General features: G+C 36.8%; 2 protein-coding genes across 3 annotated transcripts; one reads left to right on the forward strand and one right to left on the reverse strand.

Moving 5' to 3' along the window:
• The first annotated feature begins 1,660 nt into the window (after nucleotides 1-1,660).
• Nucleotides 1,661-4,482, forward strand: LOC117630763 (calcium uniporter protein 6, mitochondrial-like). Of its 2 annotated transcripts, XM_034363529.1 has the most exons (3): nucleotides 1,661-2,021; nucleotides 2,160-2,824; nucleotides 3,691-4,482. In XM_034363529.1, the coding sequence occupies exons 2-3, from the start codon at nucleotides 2,330-2,332 to the stop codon at nucleotides 4,174-4,176; spliced, it is 981 nt and encodes a 326-aa protein (XP_034219420.1). In that variant the 5' UTR covers nucleotides 1,661-2,021; nucleotides 2,160-2,329; the 3' UTR covers nucleotides 4,177-4,482. The 2 variants fall into 2 exon arrangements, with proteins under 2 accessions (XP_034219420.1, XP_034219419.1); XM_034363528.1 differs by having other exon boundaries at nucleotides 1,661-2,824.
• Nucleotides 4,483-4,705: 223 nt separating this feature from the next.
• LOC117630762 (ATP-dependent DNA helicase RecQ-like) lies at nucleotides 4,706-14,413 on the reverse strand. The gene is made up of 20 exons (XM_034363527.1): nucleotides 14,302-14,413; nucleotides 14,092-14,204; nucleotides 13,939-14,014; nucleotides 13,656-13,798; nucleotides 13,353-13,439; nucleotides 12,614-12,697; nucleotides 11,870-12,077; nucleotides 10,945-11,030; nucleotides 10,547-10,778; nucleotides 10,196-10,319; nucleotides 9,628-9,764; nucleotides 8,929-9,037; nucleotides 8,068-8,110; nucleotides 7,690-7,861; nucleotides 7,151-7,221; nucleotides 6,926-7,019; nucleotides 5,894-6,106; nucleotides 5,594-5,803; nucleotides 5,044-5,436; nucleotides 4,706-4,946 (listed from the first exon to the last, which is right to left on the reverse strand). Exons 1-20 carry the CDS (start codon nucleotides 14,335-14,337, stop codon nucleotides 4,821-4,823), a joined length of 2,757 nt encoding a protein of 918 aa, XP_034219418.1. The 5' UTR covers nucleotides 14,338-14,413; the 3' UTR covers nucleotides 4,706-4,820.
• Nucleotides 14,414-21,559: the final 7,146 nt, after the last annotated feature.

Here is a 21,559-nt window from a genome sequence, read left to right on the forward strand (position 1 = left end):
TGGACCTCGAGATTTCAATTTCATCGATTTACACCCCAACGTTTTAGGATTCGATATATTTACATATTTCGTTAATTTGACCGTATAGTCTTCAGTTAAATTGATGATGTGGCACATGCGGGACCCATTATTGTGCTGATGTGTCATTAAAAATAATTTTAAAAATCCTTAAAATAATGAAACAGTAATACTGTTTTAAAAACAAATATTTTAAACATAAACAAATAAAAAACCAAAGCATTTTCTCTCCCAGCCACCTTCTCCGACTCCCTCCAAAGATTCGCCTCCTACCCACCTTACAGATCCGTCGCCAACCCACCCTAACATCGACCCAACCTCACTAATTCGCCCTTCTCCGACCCACTCTCTCCTTCTCTCCCTCCGATTCCTTTTCTCCTTATCTGCTTGTTTGGCAAGAGGTAGAGATTAGAAAGAGAGTTGTCAGGTTTGGCTTTGGGAAAATTGGGAGATCTGCTTTTCTTTTTATTCGTCCTCTTGTCCGAGAGAGAGCCACAAAGGACGCCAAAGATCATATCAAAACAAAAAAAACTTAACGAATCTTACCGATCACAGTAAGTTTAACTCTTCCTCTATAAATCACTTGCTTTTTCAATCTCACTTTCTTTCTTTAAAAGTCTATCACTTTCTTGGGAAATCTCTTCCTTCACTCACTTTCTTAATACGCGGATAAATTAATTTGACTTGTTTGTGAATCTTGAAGAATCCCCAATTCCTCTCTAACCAACCTTCCAACTTTCGGCTACTCTTTCTTGCTTTTCATGTTGGTTTGATTATTTTGGTTACTGGGTTCTCATAATCACATGCATTTATAAACTGATTAATGTTTGGTTAAAAGATTGATCTGCGGAAGCTATTTTCTGATAATTTTTAGGTGTAGGCTGATTCTTGATTTTTTTTATTATTGTACATTTTTGGAGGGTATTTAACCATCTGTTGTTGAAATGGGTTGATTTTGTAGGAGGAGAGGGAGGAAGAGAAGGAGAGAGTGGGTCGAGGAAGGGTGGATCTGTAGGGGTTAGGTTGATGTCGAGGAAGGTCGGCGGTGGATCTGTGGGGTGGGTCGGAGAAGATGACTGGGGCAGAGAAACTAGTTGACAAAATGCTTTGTTTAAAAAAAATATTAGTTTAAAAAAATAATATTATGGTTGTATTATTTATGGATATATTATTATTTTAATGACACATCAGCACAAAAACGGATTCCTCACTTGCCACATCATCAATTTAACATAAGACTAGCGGTCAAATTAACAGAATATGTAAATTGATCATCAATTTAACAAAAGACTAGCGGTCAAATTAACAGAATATGTAAATTGATCGAATCCTAAAATGTTAGGGTGTAAATTGATAAAATTAAAACCCGGGAGTCTAGATTAAGAATGACCCTAAACCTTGAGGGGTTTTTTGCTCTTAGCACATAAAATAATGAAATTGAAAGAGTTAGTATTACTAAGAAAGTTCTGACTGAGAAAGAAAAAGAAAGCGTTAAGAAAAGAAGAGTTTTCCTATAGATATGGAAAAAACTAATAATTATACGACCGAAAACGGCAAGTCATGTGATGTAAGAAAGGGGAAGTCGGTTGCAAGCGCCGCGTAATAAGAAAGAAGGGGTGATAAAAGCAGAGCCCACAACACACAAAACCCAAAACCCAAACCCAGGGGAAAAAAAAAGGAGAAACTTCTTGGTCGGTGCACTGCGCACATAAGATAAAGATTCCAACTTTCCATCTGTCCAAATCCGAATCCAATACATCTTCCTATACGATTTGGGTCAATTAAAAAGTCACAGTTTCAGTGTGTTTTGTGTGTAATTTGTGCGTGAGAGGCCGAGGCTGTTAGTTGGAACGTTGAACCAGCGAGAGAGACAGAGACAGAGAGTCCATATTGGTTGCTAGATTTATCGACACACCACCCAAAACAAAAATCATAAAAGCAAGACCCAATTTTTTAGGTTTTTTCTTTGCAAGGGGAAAACATATGGACCAACGTTTTTGGCGGTCCGTTTTTGCTTCCTTGCCTTGTAAACTGCAGTGTTTTTGCCTTACCTTACTCGCCTACCCTCTTTATTATTTATTCAACTATCCCCATGGCTTGTTTTAATTAAAGATTGTTTGTCTTTCCTTCTTTGTTTTCAGACCACTCAAACTCCAAATCGGAGATCGTGAAAATCCCAAAACCAATTGATGGATTGGTAGCCATAAGTTGGGAAATATGCAATAGGCAATAGGGCAATAGGCGATATATATACATATATATAGCTGTGAGTTGACAGACAGGTGAGTGAAAGCTTAAATCTTTGGACAGAATGTGGAGATGGTGGAGAAGCAGTGGTATGGTGATGAAGCAAGTGGTTGGTAGCAACCACCTTGGGAAGCCCAACAGCCCCTTCCCATGTATTGGGCAGGTGTTTGGATTAAAGGGTTTTGCAAAACAAGAATGTGGGTTGTTGACAAATCCGGCAATATCTTCATCATCACTTATACCCAGAAGGACACTGTCATCTTCTGATGATTTTAATGGAGCAGGAGAGATCAACAGAGGAGGAGGAGGAGGAGGAGGAGGAGAGACCATATCTTTTGCAGAGGCCAAGAGGCTGATGAGGCTTGTCAATGTGGAGGCTTTGAAGATGAGGCTTGGTGCTGAAGGAAAAGAGGCCATACCATATTCTGATCTTATTGAGGCCTGTCAAAGCATTGGGGTTGCCAGATCTCCAGAGGAGGCTGCAGCTTTTGCTCGAGTGCTTGATGAGGCTGGTGTAATCCTTCTCTTTCGGGACAAGGTCCTCCTTCATCCTAATAGGGTATGCCACCTCCAACTAGTTCTAATTTATAGCTTAAACGAAATTTAACTTTCAACTTATGTCATATTATGCTTTTCTCATTGGCCCTTTTAGTTTTAAGAACACTGAGTGATGCCTTCGCCTCTTGGAAAAAAGGTTTGGGACACGTTTATCCGTATTTGCATTGGTTGGCCCTCCGGCTGGCCCCTCTTCAATTCTTTTCCCCAGTATTCCCTTGACCTTTTCGGTTTTTACGTTGATGCTTTAAATTTTAAAGCTGTGATTACGGGATTATCAAGTGCACAGAGGATCACATGTTGGGTCTTTATCTCTTTAGACCTACAAATTGAAGGAAAAGGAAACTAAATGAGAATTATTTTCAAAGATGAAAACTTTATAAATTCAATACTACCAAGCGTAGGAGGAGATGCACCAGGTTTTAGTGTAAATTAACTACCCTGTTAGGTCTTAGTACCCCATCAAAAAGCTCAAATAAATCTCTGACTATAAAGAGGTTCCTATTGTTTCCCCCTGTGCTTCGGAATTTGGGCAGATCCCAGCAACTTGTCTTCACCAAACGCAACATAGTATTTTGATAGTTCTTTTGGGGTTCAATCTATGTGCTTTTAGCTTCTATTGTTCCACGTCTGTGATTGTGATTTTGAATTTTTACATTAGTACTTTGGCAGTTTTATGTGGTGTTTAGACTTCTCATCTTTCAAGTCTAATGCAGAGATTCCAATTATGTCCATGTTGTGGTCTAGTGTTTTTAAAAGATGAGAAGAATTTGAGCTAGTCTTGAGAGTTTTCTTAAATACAAATATATATTTTCGAAGGCCTTACGTTATGTTGACTCGTGCTGCTCCATTTCATTCCTAAATGTTCAGGTTGTGGAGCTGGTTCAAAGAGCAGTACCCCTTGTCCTGACTCCTGAAGATGACCCCATGTGGGAGGAGTTAAAGGTGCTGCAGGAGAAGAAGGAAGAAATTGATGTGCAGGCACATAAGCAGGTTCGGCGCATTCTCTGGTCCGGTCTGGTGCTAGTTGTGGCACAACTCGGGCTCTTTTTCAGGCTAACCTATTGGGACTTCTCGTGGGATGTAGTGGAACCACTTGCATATTTCACAACAACAACTTGCATAGGCATAGGCTATGCCTACTTCTTGATCACTTCAAGAGATCCGACTTACCAAGATCTGATGAAGAGGCTTTTTCTCAGGAGGCAGAGGAAACTCATCAAGAGGCATAATTTTGATGTTGAAAGATTCAAAGAGATACAGAAAAAATGCGGCACACCTCTACATGCGAGTGCCTCGATTAAGAATCGGGTAGGCATGGAAGTGGAGCTGGACGATGCTTTGCATAGGGAGTAACACTTTCCATTTTGATTTTTTTGGCGGGGGTTGGGAAAAAACGCAGGAGGTTATTAACACTTCTGTTGGTTCCAATCTGGCCTCTCCTGTTTTTATGTAGGTAGGGCCCATAATTTTTGAATTTAACCCGTTGTTTCTGACCTACCCTTCAATTATTTGGCACTAAATGTCATGCAGCTTCTGCTTTAACTAGGAAGAATGTAATGGATACTGCTTTGCTTAACTAGTTGCATCCACTGTGTTCTCTTATTGGTAAGAATGCACAATGCTGCCTGTATCAAATCCAGTATTGCTCATTACTTTCTATCATTATTTTTTTCCTTGCCTTGGGTAATATTATAGGGGATCACATTATGAACCACATCTTTGATACAAGTATGACCACTTGTACGGATACGGATCAGATGAGTTTTAGAGATGTGAAATCTGATTCAAACAGTTTACCTTTTTCTAACTTTAGATTGTTGTGTTATTTTCATATCAAGTTCAAATTTCAGGTCTACTGAAAAGGGAAAGAAAGAACAGCAGCTGCTGAACATTGCAAATAAATTATAATCATATTGTCTCTCGCTATCAAGTAACCAAAACATGTTTCAAAGGACAAGTCCATTAAGCAATTTGACAACCTTAAAAAAAAAGGAGAATTAGATGATCATATACATGTTGTTCTTTCTATATATCAGAAAGTCACCTTCAAGACAACTGAGTAGATCAATGACAGATTTCTCTTCAGATCCATTGAAGTGCTCCAAAATCTCTGCGAGAGTAACCTGCAAAGCATTCACGTTTTTGTTATTTAGTTTTTACATTGCCATGCTGTCAACGAGTGAGGATGATAAATATTTTCATTTGACTAAGTTGACTTACCCCATCTTTGTTCTTAAGCCAATTGAATAAGGAACTCTCTGTTGCCTTCAATGCAATAGAATTTCCGTCATCTGGACTACTTAGTTTTTGGCGTTTCTTTGAGAGTGCATCCTCAAAATGTACTTTGGGTAGCTTCACTGTTTGTCCCCAGGTTAAGGGAACAGAAGCAGTTTCTTCATTTTCACCCAAGGTTGCAACTGAGTTTTGGACCAAGGTTTCAGCTTCACAAGGTCCTTCCATGGGGGATGTACGAGTAGAACATGGTGACGATTCTGTTTCCTTGTTCAAAAGTTGACCAGCTTTTTGTGCATTGTGGAGGTTAGATGGAATCACGTCCAGAGATATGCCATACTTTTGCACTGCCAGGCAAGTCTTGATGTGTCCATAACTTATCTGGCATAGTCAAACAGTTTCAATCAGATTCTGGAACTAAATGGCCTGTATATATAAGTCTTAAGTGCATATAAAAATAGATTCAAGTGACACAGACACATTAATCACCATAATTAAACGAGAACTCCCAAAACAAGGGAAAGGTTTTGAAGCTCACATCTTCTGGTAATTCTTCCTTGATAGGCTTCAACTTTTCACTAGAGCCAACCTTTGAAATGGCACACTGAATATCTGAGAAAATTTTACGCGTCAGCCCAACCTCATCACATAATCTGATCCAATCAATTTCACATCCTTCTTGAGCAGCCTCCATCAGATATTCATGAACAGTCTGCTCTTTAATAGGAGCTGGTCTACCAGGGAAGTTCTATGATTGAAAAAATTGAAAGTTACATAGGATTGAAGCATGAAAGAAAGGTAATAAACCGTAGTAAATACTGAATATTGAAAAGCATACAGCAATTTTCCGAATTGAGAGACCCTCTTCATGCCACATCTTCCAAGCTTCAAACTTTGCTGGCGTTAACTTTTTTGGTTGGTTGGATACTGGATAGACTTTTCTTGTAAAAGCTGTTTGTACAGTTGCCTCTCCATCCAACGTAAGATTTAGTCCTTGTGATAGATCCCGGATGATACGCAGAAAATTGTTTCCATGTGCCACTACAAGGTGCTACAACATATATAAAGTTGACATTTAGCCTTCATATATATTAGAAAAAGTTGAAAGAGCAGGAAAAGTTAAATGAAAAAAAAGGGTGTTCCTTTTATATTTTTTCTCGGATGAAGTCATTGAATCTTCAATTATATATAAAAATTGCAGGATGCACTAAGCTATGACTAGGTGGAATGAGAGCCCAACCAACTGTTTGTTCCGTGAAGGAAACAGAACCAGGATATTGTTAAGGACCAGCAGAAGTTTAGTGCATATTATGTACTCTCTTGCTTAGAAGTACAACACTTCTCTACATTTGATCTGCTTTTGAGGCATTTGAAAAACATTCAGGCATTTACAAAATTCAACTCTTGCCGAAAGAATGCTTCTAGTATTGAATTGAACCATGCATTAAAGCGTGTGTAGAAATTCCATGTTACTCCAGTAAGATTATTTAATATACTGTGAGTTTATAATTATTATTATTTGCCTTGGCAAGGCACTGTAGTGTTCAAACCTGCCCAAAAACTTTTGGCTAGTTAGTTGTGCCCATGTCCAGTAAATATTCCGGATAGCACTAGAAGCCATAAGTAAAAGTGTGGCAGAACTGAAAAGACGTATCAGTCTCCAAACCTGTTTCACATAAATGTGAAACTTTGATAATGTATCAAAACCTCATAGTTAAGAATTTGCAATTTTGAAAAGAAATTGTTTAACTACGAGGGCTTAATTAGTTTGCTACTCAAAGCTAAGATCCTGGTTAAGAAATGATTTGCTATCGCACTGGTGATAGTCATATATACAGAAAGCTTTGCTATTGCCCCCTACAAGACATACCTGATTGACACCATCAATGTTTGCCAACCTTGCTTTGGTAGATGGTCTTGTTAAAGCAATTTTTTTGATAGTTTGATCACCACAAATAGCATATCTGCAAAGAGAAAAATATGGATGAAACTCAATGTTTGGTTTAAAAAAAAAAAAAAAAAGCTTTCTAGACAAATTATTGAATAAATTATTTAGATTGGTCGCCTTGATTATATAACTAAAAAGAGATCCTACGCTGCAGTTCCAATGGCTCTTGCAAGCTTCCTTCTCTCTTCTAGAAGCAGGTGGTAGAGTTGTTTCTCAGCCTGAGAGCAATAAAAATGCATAAAGAAGGTAAAAGTATGAATGACCAAATAATAAAACAGAGAGATGCAAAACAAACATGTGAAAGAAAAACTTCGGACCCACATTTATCAATATGCCAAGAGCAACCATAACAACTTTATGTTGTTTTTCAAGTACACATGCCTCACTGGTTCAGTCATCTAAATTTTTCTGGCAACGTTTCAAAGGAAGCTGAAGGAAAGGAAAAACTACTGAATAAAAAGGACAAGGATGATTTACTAGATTTGTCGAGAAAAGAGATCATATTTTTAACTTTCCATGGTTATAGCGTGTTTGTTAAGGCATGCAAAACAAGAAACTTTTTTGGGCAGATCTGATGCCAACATTTTCTCAATGACTCAATTTATACAGTCAAGGATGACAACAGACAACGATGAAAAGATCAAATATTTGAGGTGAATGAACATAATAGTGCTGAAATTACCAACCTCTGAAAATCCTTCACATTCCACAGTAGCCAAACTTTTAATTTCTCCAACTTCACCTGAGGCATGTTTATTGTCCTCATCATCTACCATTTCACTGGTCACTGGCAAGATTAGGGGTGCTTGATGATCAGGCCCAGCAGAACTAAGAAATCGGTACCCTTTTGGACTAACACTGATGCATGAGAAAAAAAATTCTATCAAATTTTTTTTGAGTTTTGTAAAAGTAATTTTAAAAAAAGAGAAAGGAACATATTATCGATGACAGAGAAGTGTCATTTTCTGATGGCATCCAATATCATTAAAAAGCATAGACTTGGAAAATAATCATTATAAAGTTTTACGTTTTACAAAAACAGTATAAATGAGAGAACACTGTACCTTACAGTTCTGTATATGTCATTTACTGTTTCCATCAAATAACCTGTATTATGCAGAGAAATTAAATTCCATTTAGGGCAAGAACTGAATACATGAAGCCTCAACATATAAATCAGATGAATAATCAATGACAATGAACTTATGTAGTTAATAAAACAAACTGCTTATTTCTCAGTCTCACTACTTATCAGTTGTAACTACATAGCTAAGACTTCTAAAAATTCTACAGATGCATAGTGAATGAAATTAAATCCATCAATAGATATATGTATGTCCTAGTAAAAGCTATATCACACCCTTTGCAAGCTAAAACAATCCAAATACCAATGATTCTGAGGGATGTGAAATTGTCACCTCAATGTAATGGTAAAGAGGATAGCGCTAACCTAGTAAACTCTTATTTAAATGATATATGAGGTATCAAGTTTCAAAACATGTCAGTCATACAACCCAGACTCTACATTTTATGGAGCAAAAGTGTAACAAAACTTTCAACTGAATGACAAAATAACCCAATGGAACTCACCAAGGGTACAGTAATAAACAGATATATGGAAGGCAGAACCCACTAATCTGAACCTGGTTCCACATTCTACTGGTAGAAAGTTCATGTCAAGCTACAATCCTAGGCAATGTGCCCATTACATCGTTAACACCCAATAGTCCAACTTATAAAACTACCCCTAGACGTAACACATAAGAATTGGTGAATTTCTTAAGCATTCATACGACTAAAGTATTAAAAAGTCAAACATTATACTTAGAGCAATGAGACCCATTGATAGAGTATTAATAATTTGTAAAGATCTTGTTGTGCATTAATTACAGTTCACTATAATTGAGAAGTGTGTCCTCATATACCAGATGAAATTAATTGGTAACCAAGTGCTTTCCACCAATTTGAAGAATAGTCCTTCCCAAGTCCATGTAGTGGAAGCTTGTCATATTGGGGATCAATAATTTTTTTTGCCTGTATGCCATAGGGAAAAGTCACTATCATCAGTAACACAACAACCACGCAAAAGTTGAAAAAGAAACAGGAAATGAAAAATAATGGGAGCTTTCAGAGAGAACAGAGGTTGACAGAAGCTAATTGTATACAACTGTGACAATTAAACCAGACTTCAGCAATGCCTATCAAACACTACAAACTTCCACTCCTATTTTATTTTATTTTTTTTTAATAACAAAGAAGTTACAATTGTCAGCTACTGTCACTCACATAACTCGATCACTAGCAAAAACATAAGTTTCTCCTTCTCCGAGCTTCTCTTTTTTATCTATTTTTTTTGGGTGGCAGAGTTGAGGAAATATCTTAGATAGGAATGAGACCATGAGATCAAAGGCCAAAGCAAAATTTATCCATACTAAAGCATTTTCAACTCTTTGAACTCCTGGATCATTGAAAGCTAAACATTTACATTTGAGATTCTTGATTTAAGCCACTAAAAGTAACAAATGAAAAAGACCAAAAGCCAATCAAAAAGAAGGAATGAACTAATTATGCACCTTTATCAATGATAAACATATGTTTCAAAATAAAAACAGATAAAAACTTACTCGAGAGCCACGAAGAATGTCTACAGGCATATTGAGACCCCATTTACTCCCACATGATTGAATGCAGGCCATTAGAAGAAATGCTTCTCTAGACATGTCCCGCTCCCTCTTTGAGGAAATGCAGTTATCACAAGTGCCTACAAGAACAATTCAATCAATCACATAATAATTGGTTCAATTTAAGCTGAAAGCTTATTTATAGTGGAATACTGATATGATGCTATAGCTGTAAAACAATTATTTTTTATTTTAATATTGTAGCTTAAAAACATTTTGAGAAACAACTTAAACGACAATTAAACTATCAAGCTATCAAGCAGTCCAATCATGTTGCACATGAAATTTTATCATTGCTGCCATGTCCACCACCAGCATGTTCTACTAATTTAGTAATAAGAAAAAAGGTCCAGAATTTTCCCTAACAAAGAAATCCCTAGCATCAAAAGCTAGCAGTGAGTAAATTAGGCAGATGATCGGACTATAACACATGAATACAAGTTGAAACCTAAACATTGATATTTAAGGAGACTTGAACACATTCATTTTAATAAATAAAGAAGACCCATACCACATTTATCAGCTGAAACTTTCTCCCCAAAGTGACCAAGCAAGAACTTCCTTCGGCAAGTTGTCAGTAAACAATACTGTTGTGCTGCCATCAATGACTCAACGACAGCTCTACGTTGACTTTCCTGGCAATTAGCAGTCAAAAACCATGGGGGCAGTGAAATGGATTCAAACACAAGCTTAACAGCAAAAACATGCCAAAAAGAAAGCCACTTTCAAATGAAATTAACCAACAAATTCAGTTACATAACTTGGTCATGTATTGCATTAAAGAAAATTTGGGAAAATATTAAAGAAAATCTTCGAAACATATTTAGCGACATCCTACAAGAGAAATGACAGAAACACTTACTGTTTGTAACTCTCCAACATAAAAGTCAGATTTTGCAAAGTCACTTCTAGTGTAATAAAGCCAGCAAACAGACGCCACACCATCTCTGCCGCAGCGTCCACTTTCCTGGTAATAGGACTCCAAACTCTTTGGGCACCCATAATGTATCACTTGCCTTATGTTTGGCTTATCAATACCCATGCCAAAAGCAATTGTAGCAACCATGACATCTAATTCATCTCTTATAAATAATCTGATGAAAATGAATAATAAGCATACTCAGTTTAATAAGCATCATGTCAAGTCTGCTGCAATGCAAGGTTAAGAAAGGCAAGGGTGCTGTAGTCAACAATTACACTAATAGCACATGAAGCAACTATAATTGCTACTCTAAATACACATGGAATATAAGTGATAACCTATGGGACTCTGCACGAGCCTTACTGTCCATTTGACCATGATAGGTTCCAACCTTAATACCTAGCTCCTTGAGTGACTTGAATACCTGGTGAAGATAAGGTGATGAAAAACATTATAGGACATATAAACCAATTCTTTAACAAATTACATTCATGAATAAAACAAGACATTGATATAACTTACCAGAAACATGACACATCATGAACTATAAGTAACATAGATATAGTACATACATAAAGATAAGTATGTCAATAGGTGGTAATCGTTTAACTATAAAATGTCGGGACAATGAAACATGGCTGAGTTGGTAAGAATTTATCATATTTTAGATTTCATACTTAAAATTCGAAATTAAGTTTATGATATAGAGCCTTCTTATAATGAAACTCCACACATTTTAAAATTTTGATCTATTAATAGGAAGATATTAAGAAAACCCTCCTTAAAATCTTTTAGTTAACCATGAATCTAACTTGATTTCATGCGTTAGGAACACCTGGTAGGTTATATGTGCTATCCCATGTTATACTTGGATAGTTGGACCAAATAACATTGCTTCAAAAAGGGACTTGGAAAACTTTGAAGTGTCCATGTAGCGTTAGGTCTACCAAAAGAGGCATCCCTGACTTAGCTAGATAATTAGAATGAGTCTCCAGTTCAACCGAACTAACTGCACTAGCTTTGTCCTAAATAGTACAATCATCCTGACTTGGTTTCTGGAAATAATTAAACAAAACACTGTAAACTAAAATGAATTCATGCTCAATATATCAAAATATGGAAATGTCAGTTAAGTATTATCTTTTTCTTTTTGAGTCCTATGCTTCTTGGATAATTGACAATTAACCATTCTTGGGGACCATTTCAGGATACGCTTATTCCGTACACATGTCAAGTATAATATAAAGCAGATAAAGAATGTACCTGCTCAACATCTTTAATTGTTGTGCAGTAAATGATAGTTGAACCATCTCTGCGTACAAATTTTGAAACTTCTTGCACTAGCTCATGAACAAATGATTGACCACGATTGAATGACTTGACACCATAAAACAGATTTGGACGATCAAATGAGCCTATGGTAACGTATGGGTTTTGCATCTTCAAGGAATTAACAATGTCCGTTCGAACCCTGGAATAGTTAAAACCAGAGAAGATGAACCATTGTAGTCTTCCTAACAGAAAAGCCTTAAAAGCAAACTAATGTCAATGGCGAAGAGAATCCAGGTGCAGGATTATTATAGTTTTCACCAATTGGAAAGAGAGTATAGTCAAATATATATTAAGTTACAAAAGATCATAAGAGTAAGGGCCAAGTAACAAAAAAAATTCATCTGCCATTATTCCCTTGGCTCTAGTAAATTGCAAAAACATCATAAGAGACCAGTTCACTTCCTAGTTCATACATTTGTTCTGCTAACTTACGAAGTTCCCAGGGTCAGCAGAATTAAAGAAACAAGAAGGAGACCAAGAAAAGAAGACACAGATTTCTGTTATGATATATGGTATCGAAAGCAGATAATACAAACTTGCTACGGCAATAGTGTGTTGTAAGTTTTATTGCTTGAATTCTGAGGATGTTAAGTAAAATGAAGCAATACTCGAATCGAAAAGCAAGAGTTGATAAGAACATTAGAAGCCCACAGAGAGAGAGAGAGAGAAACCTACTTTTCAGTAGCAGTCGCAGTCAAGGCAATAAATGGAACATCAACAAGAATGCCACGTAACTTGTCTAATTTCTTGTATTCCACCCTGTAGAGCGCCAAAGAGAAATCCTCAGAAGATGATTATTACAAGGAACAAATATAGGAAAAAGAAACAATAAACATTATACTAGGTAAAGAGCAAAAGTGCACGGAATTCAGGTAAATGATCAATAAGTGGAGAGCATTATTATTTGTAGTTTGTACCAAGTTCACAAGAAATTTAGGTAAATGATTAATCGGTAGAGAGAGAGCTATTTGAAAATATTATAGAGATGGCAACCTGGCACTACAGGCTCAATAACATTAAGGTAATTGTGGGCATAAAATAAATCATTACAAGGAACAAAGTCAACACATGAACCTCTAGGAGATGAGCAAAAAGACACTTTTTTCAAGGAAGGCATGCATTAAAATAGTAAGTTGGGAACAAGAAACTAGCCCTAGTGCAAGCACCCAAAAGACCAGGCAACTTCAGCTGAAAACTGACATAGGATCAGAATAGGGAACTAAATTTGTTGATCTCAATCCCATTCCTAGCAAGACAGGTTGCAGGATTATATCACAAGGATGACCATGTAGTCAAATAACTGAGACTGATACCAAAACAAGTTTCACAGGCCAGAGGCCCAGAGTTCATAAACTAAGTCTACAAAAATCAAGCTATTAAGATTTACTATAGAAAGAAGCAATAAAAATCAAACCTGAAATCATGGCCCCACTCCGATATGCAATGTGCTTCATCAACAGCAAACAAACAGATTCCAACACTAAGCAATTTTGACCAGAAACTGCAAAGAAGACATAAGATTCAGGATACCAATTTCTGTAAGAAAACAAATGCTAGAATATAACATTGACGTCATAATGTCCACTATAATGCTTCCGAGTGTCAATAAAAATCTTGATAATGGAAAAACTATAAAGTTTTCATCCAAAATCATACACACACTCATGGGAAGAAATTTCAAACTGGTAAACGGCAAGTAATAAAAGTAGTAAAGTACCTGGCAGGAATCAAACATGCCTTTTCTGGGGTCATGTACAAAATATCAAATTGACCACTTTCAGCTCTGTTCTGGACAGTGGAATCTGTTTGACTACTTCCCATAAACTCAGCTCTGATTCCTCGTTGTTTCAAAGACATTACCTTTAAAAAAAAAAAATTTAAAAGTTTAAGATGACATGCAATTACTAATTACTAAGTTTGAACATAAACAGAAGTAAAGCGACATGATTATTAGGCACTAATCAACAACAACAACAACAAAAGCAACAAGCTTAGTTCACCTGATCCTGCATTAAGGATATAAGAGGGCTCACAACCACACCAGTCTTTCCAACAACCAAAGGAGGCACTTGATAGCTGTCAAAAATCAACCCAATAAATCTAACAGTTCTGAAAGCCTACTAAAACGATAGAGAAAAAGGAGGAGGCTTTACCACAAGGACTTGCCGCTTCCAGTGGCCATGACAATCAATGAGTCGTTTCCCTCTATGATTTTATCTATCACGTCCTTTTGGTATGGCCGAAATGAAGAAAACCCAAAGTATTGCTATACACAAAAAACAAAAATTGAAAAACTACAAAATGACTAAAATTGAATTTTCCTTTTAAAGATTAAAAAAGGAAGAAGAAGATAAGCTCGTCACCTTGAGAACGGCCTGCATGGACTGCATTTTTATCATTTTATCAGCTTTTCCGTTTGAGACGATTAGTGTAGTTCAGGACCAGGGAGAAAGAAATGCTTTTTGAGTTTTTGAGCTTTTTTTTTTGGCGTTTGAGGTTTTGAGGGCATTAAGTAGATAATATATGTGGCCTCAAAATTAATTGATTAAAGCAATTACCAGTACAGTGCCACCTTCTCCCGCCATTTCTTTGAGGAAGAAATCGGTGCCCACGGCCCAAATAATCACAGAGATTGCCCAAGTTTTGATGATCCAAGCTCCATTTGGGCTTGCAACTAGGGGCCTAAGCCCCAATGTGACTATTTTCTTGTTTTTATCTTATTTATTTATTTATTTAAGTTGTGGATCAATATCCTAAAAGAGAGATTAAGATGCAAAGGATCCACTAGTGTAGTGATTTCGAGAAATTGCTTCTCAAGCAAGGTCTCGGGCTCAAGTCTTAGCATTTGTGTAGTGTGTATGAGTTTAGTATATTGTTGCCCCTATAAATAGAAAAAGTCCTCAAAAAGAAAAAAGTGTTATAAAAGTCTTTATGTGGAGCCCACTAACTATTCATTACTGTTCATTCACTATTCATTACTGTTCATTTGGCGGCTTTGATAGAGTTTGTCTGTCACGGGTGAATAGTGATGAATAGTGATGAATAGTGATTTTCTCAGCCTATAAATAAGAAGAGAAACGGAAAGAAAGAGAGAAGAAGAAAAAGAAAGAAAAGAGAGAAGAGAAAGCAGAGAGAAATTTTCCTAGAGAGAAAATTCAGTGAGCCACATATGTTGTAAACACTAAAGTTGTAGCCACAGATTTTTATAGTGAAAGGTTACAGCTGCTGCTCTCCGAGGACGTAGGCATAGCCGAACCTCGTTAAAAGCTGTGTCTTATCTATTTTACGTACAGCTCAATATCCGCACATATCTCAGGTTATTTTATAACACGTTATCAGCACGATAGTCTCTCCTTTTATTTCTGAAATTTTTCAACTCAACACTATGTGGTTATTCCTCTGTCTCCTTTACTGTCATTTAAAGTATGGTGCGGCATTAACGTCCATACAGCAATTTAATTTGTGAATTTACTTTACAGCAAATTAACCTACTTTAAAGGGTGGTGCGGAATAATCGTCCACGCCTTTACTGTCATTTAAAATATGTGTTGTAAATAATTGAGTGTGGAGCCCACATGTTGGAAAGGGCCCCACATGTTGTAAGAATTCTGTCTACAAAACTCATTGGATGAACAGATCAAAATCTTGAATAATGAGATCACGAATTCTCTATCTCAATTTCCTCTCCATTTTTCTCTCCTCAATTCTCCAGATTTATAACACGTTATCAGCACGATTTTGCTTTCAACAATTCCAGCAGAATTCTATGATGAATACCAGCCAAAGAAAACACAAAGAAAAACATAAGCTCTGTTTCTTTCACAGAGAGCATGTGATTGACTCTCTGCCAAAATCCACCAAACCAACATCTCTCAGTAACTACCAACAAACCAGTTTGGGAGCTACATCCCATGATCTTGCAGCCGGCCAATTCTTGTGAAGCTGTGCAGCAGAGAGAGACAGCTCAAAAGATTGCCCTTAATGCGCTAAGAGATGCTAAAGCTACCGAGACCTCAGTTAGATCTTGAGCAAAGATGGGTTGTAGCTTGAGGGAGAGAGAAGAAAGCCTCCTGTGCAGGCCTGGCTGCTCAGTTAATGGATCTTGAAGGCCTTGTGAGACTGGGAGTGATTGGCTTGCGGGCATGGTGCAGCTGCTGCTGCAGCCGCTTACGGTTCGAGATCATCATGCAAAACCTGTAAATCCCCCAGATACAATAACAATTAATTATTTCTTTTTCTTGTTTTTGCTTTTGCTTTTGGCGGTAGACAAAGGCATGCAAAGATGAATGGATGATGGCTGGCACCAACTCGATTTAGTGGAGATACTTTCGTCTCATCATTATCGTTTGTGTCCCGAGAGATTCTACCAAAAGTCACTTTGATCGAAATAAAGAGATAAGTACTCTGCCTCACTTTATCTCTTTTAATTAATTACATTATTAAAATACCTACAGAATTTAATAATATATCAATATAATAATATTATCTACTATATTATTTAATTGTGGTGTTGATATGAACCCACAAATAATTGTCTTTACTTTACTGCACATTTATTTTATTTATGGTATGGTGTAGGTTTATTACCCATACGACAGTATTTACTTTAAAGGGTGGTGCGGGTTTATCGTCCACGCCTTTACTGACATTTACTGACATTTACTTTATCGTAAATTTACTACTGACATTTACTGACATTTACTTTATCGGGTGGTGCGGGTTTATCGTCCACGCCTTTACTGTCATTTAAATGTATGGAGCAGAATTAGTGCCCATACAAGCACATTTACTTTATCGTAAATTTACTTTAAAGGGTGGTGCGGGTTTATCGTCCACGCCTTTACTGTCATTTAAATGTATGGAGCAGAATTAGTGCCCATACAAGCACGTTTACTTTACCGCACATTTACAAGTATGGTGCGGGATTAACGTCCATACAGCAATTTAATTTATGAATTTACTTTACCGCACATTTAAAGTATGGTGCGGGATTAACGTCCATACAAGTAATTTATTTAAACGGTAAATTTATTTTATGGATTAATTGTGTTGTATGATGAGTTTTTACAGAATACAGATCAGGACCAGAAGTTCCTTGATCCTCATCATACATTTACATCAGGACTTGAAGATCCTTGATGATGATATTGATATGAGAGCTGGCAGGCTCTCCGGTACTATATTTGTAAACATGTGATCGGACTTAAGGGTCCTTGATCCCTGACATGTGAATAAGGACCTGGGTTTCCTTAATGATGTAACAGTACCGTATTGGTTAAAAGTGCCGTACACATGAATAATAACTGTACTGGCAAATGTACTGCACATATGAATAGATATGTATTCATGATTGATGAATAGTACTATTCACATGAATAGTGACGTATGCATAAATATTAACCATTTTGGGTAAACCGTCACTATATACAAAAGGGAACCTGCAGTTCCTTAAACTCATGGATGAAAATTAAATGAGATGCCAGAAGTTCCTCAAAATATGGACAATTATGTAAGGGCTTGAAGTCCCGAAATATGTATAGAAAATTGTAAAAATGTCCATACCATGAGAATATGTGATTTTGGCCTGAAGTTCAAAATCTAACAGTGTTGAGAACCTAAAGTTCCAACAATTAAATGGACAACCCTTGAGGTATTATTGCAAATTGTGGTACACCACATATTTCTTTGGCATAAGAAGATGATGAATTTAATAAAGTTCGATTTTGTTATAATCGACACCTCAAGGAAGAAATATATTTTGTGAATTCCGGTTGTTAAGAATACACCGCGAAATGGATAATATCAATATAAACCTCAAATGATGAATTGAGGCTCCCCACATATTTTGTTATATCTGGGCCGGAAGCCCATGGATCCAAATATATGAGAGATCCTAAAACTTGAAGTTGTGGGTATATAGTAGTTAATGTTCTTCACTACTATATTGAGATATTATCGTAGCTTTTATTCAATTCATATTTCATGTCCATTTGAAAATGGCTAATAAATTATGAGTTTGGGTTTAACCCAGACCAAAAGTTCTGGGCTCACATGCATGGAAATATGAGAGATTTGATGTGGTTATTTGAACCTATAAGGCACAAGGTTCCAGACCGTCATTTTGAAAAGACGTAAAAACCACATATGCAAGTTTAAGAATGTGCGCAATTATTATTATAAAAGGAAAGGAACATACAACAGATAGATTTTTACACCTGCAATGAAAGTGCAGGCCCTGTAAAATCTATAAAATTACATTATGTTCTGGAAGCCTCTGAAGGAAGAGGACGGCGCTTCTTAAGCCTAGCCATGAGCCTCTCATGGTCTCCCAAAATTTTTTCATTTGAGACCTGCAGCATGTCTAGCTTTCTCAGTGTATCAGCAGAGTACGAACTCACCAGTTTCAACAAGGAATTATTCTCTCCTTTGAGTTTCTCAACCTCCTTTTGAGACTCATGAAGCATTTTTTGAAGAGAGAAATTTTCAGTTGTTAGCTTCTGAACCTCGTTTGCTCTAGCACGCAAACGATCAGCCATGTTAGAAACAGAAGCAGCACTCTGAATGCTAAAAGCCATTGAGTCCTCAATAGCCTCTTCCTCAGACCTCCCTGTCAACAACATTTCATCCATTGGAATAATGAAATTCCTAGCTACTGTGACAGCAGTAGCATCATTCATCATCACAGAATCATTAACTGTGAGATGACGATTTTGGGATACAAAGGATGGACGCCAAACTTTGGGGTCACTGGTTGTTGTGGGAGCATCATTTAAATTGAAATTATTTGGGCAGGAAGAAGAGGAAGCCATTTTAAGAAGGTTTCAAAGGAAGTTTTACAAAAACTAAAGTTTCAGAAAATGAAGGAAGTTGAGTTGAAACGCAGTTGCTCCAATCAAGTTTTGCAAAGGCAATATCTATAGACGAAAATGTGGCAACTTTTCATGATTCCAATATCTTCTCGAATCCCCACATTATCTTTTTCTTTCGCAAGAGTCCAAAACTTCACGTGGCCTCTGATAATTCCTGTCGGCACTTTCGGCGTTTTCAAGTATTATTTTCAAAGCCGATCTTGCTTTACGGATTTCACGGAGCTACTTTTTCAAAAGTATCCCGAGAATCTCGCATTTTTTTCCTATGGTTAATTTGAAATTCACCGGTTCTACCTATTCATTGTATTTGTGTATAAATGTGTTACTAACGAAATTTTCTTTGTAGAAGACATCCAGTTTTCCCATACAAAATGATGCTATATCTACTTGTTTTTCTTATCATTAAGCACTTAATATGCCTGAGAAGCAAGACTATCTCTGATCATCCATTCAGGAAGCAAGACTATCCCTGATCATGTTTCTGCAAGATCAGGGAATTGTGAAGGCGCCCTTGTGCTCTAATCTCCTGAGGTCCTTCTAGACTAGGAGAATTGAGAGCTTGTTTTCTGCTCCCACCAGCTTCCTTCCCTGATTGCTTACCTTATCTTGCATCAACATCACAATTTTTTTTGCATTTTTTCTCTTTTGCAACTCTCTGTTCATAAGAGATTTTATTTCTTTAGAATGAACATCTGAAGAAAGAATCCATGAAGTGATCCTAACTCTGAGAGTTATTGACAGAGAAAAGAATTGTGATTTTGCTTTTGCAGGATATAACTAGATCATCAAGCACTACATTTACTGGGCCGATACAAGCTTGAATGATACTTGAGAAAAGTTTCTCCCACCTAAGGATGTAAGCAATACTTGTGTTATTTTATGCTTATATACTTATTTGATATTTTATCTTGAAAGGTAACCAAATGGGGAGATAAGTCCATTCCAAAAGAATGGCTTGTATGTATCCATGAATTATTAATGCAAATTTTACAAATTGCAAGTTGGATACATTGATAATACACTGCACAAATTAAAGTCCCATAAGAACAAAATATGGGTATAGCAGTGATCAATATGATGCACGCCTGTGGCGTAGCAAATGATGTGGATTGAAGTCCCGAAAGGACAATCCCTTGACATGTCAATATTGATATTGTGCACGCCTAATGCGTAGCAAATTGTATGGGTTAAAGTCCCAGAAATTAATTGACATGTATGTATTAATCTGTGGCATGCCTGCAGCATGACAGATATATGGTTCTAAATGTTCCAACTCCCTAAATGGAGATTATCCACGCCCTACTATAACATAACGCCCCATTGGAGGTTATAATCCACATTCTCACATAATAAAAGCCCCCTGCAGTGGCTTGGGTACCCAAAAGCAAAGAAATGCTTATAATTGATGCATGCGCATGCACATGAGAATGGTGGGATCATGAATTGATGAATGACAAATTTTGATTTTGGAGTAGCTACTCAAATCATCAATGGGCTGTGTTGATTGGAACCACGCTCAATTATTAAATGTCGACAATATCATTGGCCAAAATGGAATGAGGCAATTCCATTATAGATGAGAATGAACGTGAAAGAACAAACCCACAGTACGAACCCCAAAATTTGTTAATACTGAAAGTTATACTTGGGTGTTCGTAATAAAAGGGAATATACCTACTTTGTATGACACAATGTTTCTGGCAGAAACAAGGAATGTTGGGTTTTCTCCATATTTACAAATTCAATTGTGCCCCCTTATTGCACATTTACGGAGACCAACATGTTATCTTTAAGGGTTATTAAATGCACAAAGCATATCACCTGAAGTGATTCCCTAAAAGATGTATAAATAGCTGGGTTAAAGCTATATAATGTGTCATAAAGTTTAATCCCTTTAAACAAAATCCTTGAAAGGATTGAAATTGCATGAAGCAAGTCCCTGAATGACATGTGCCTGAAGCACAAAATCCGTAATCAATACTAATATGCATAAATTGCCTCAGTGAGTACATTAATATGTTTGCAAACACATTAAAGCTTCTCAAGAGTTCCAGAAATATTTGTCTCGACTGAAAGATCAAGCATTATGCCAACGAGATTATTGCTTATACTAAGAAAGTATTGAAGCATTTTTATGAGGATTATCCGTTGGACACTTTAAGGATTTTCCGGAAGTATATTGGACCGGACATCGTATTTTCCAGATAGAGCTCAACTCCATCATTTTGGATGATGTGAGGCATATTTGATGCTATCTAAGCATAACACCATATACGGGCATATTTTTTTTGAGTGAAATTATAAATAGCCCAAGTGTTATTAGATATGCGGACTCTGGAAATCTCTATGGTCGCTTACTGGAAACAGTTAGTCATGAAGTTTTCAGGGGGAGATATTCATCAGGGGGAGCATGGTATTCATAAAGACTTTCATACACTGTACTCTTTTTCCTTCATCAGGTTTTTATCCCACTGGGTTTTTCCTGGCAAGGTTTTAACGAGGCAGTGTCGCACGCATGTCAATATACACAGAATTTTATGTTACGCATGGTTATGTACTCTTTTTTTCTTCGACCAGTTTTTGTCTCACTGGGTTTTTACTGGCAAGGTTTTTAACGAGACATATTCCATATCATTTGTGGTCTCCAAGGGGGAGTGTTGTAAATAATTGAGTGTGGAGCCCACATGTTGAAAAGGGCCCCACATGTTGTAAGAATTCTGTCTACAAAACTCATTGGATGAACGGATCAAAA

The sequence above is a fragment of the Prunus dulcis genome, chromosome 6 (genome assembly GCF_902201215.1).
Source record: "Prunus dulcis chromosome 6, ALMONDv2, whole genome shotgun sequence".
In the NCBI taxonomy this organism is placed as follows: domain Eukaryota; kingdom Viridiplantae; phylum Streptophyta; class Magnoliopsida; order Rosales; family Rosaceae; genus Prunus; species Prunus dulcis.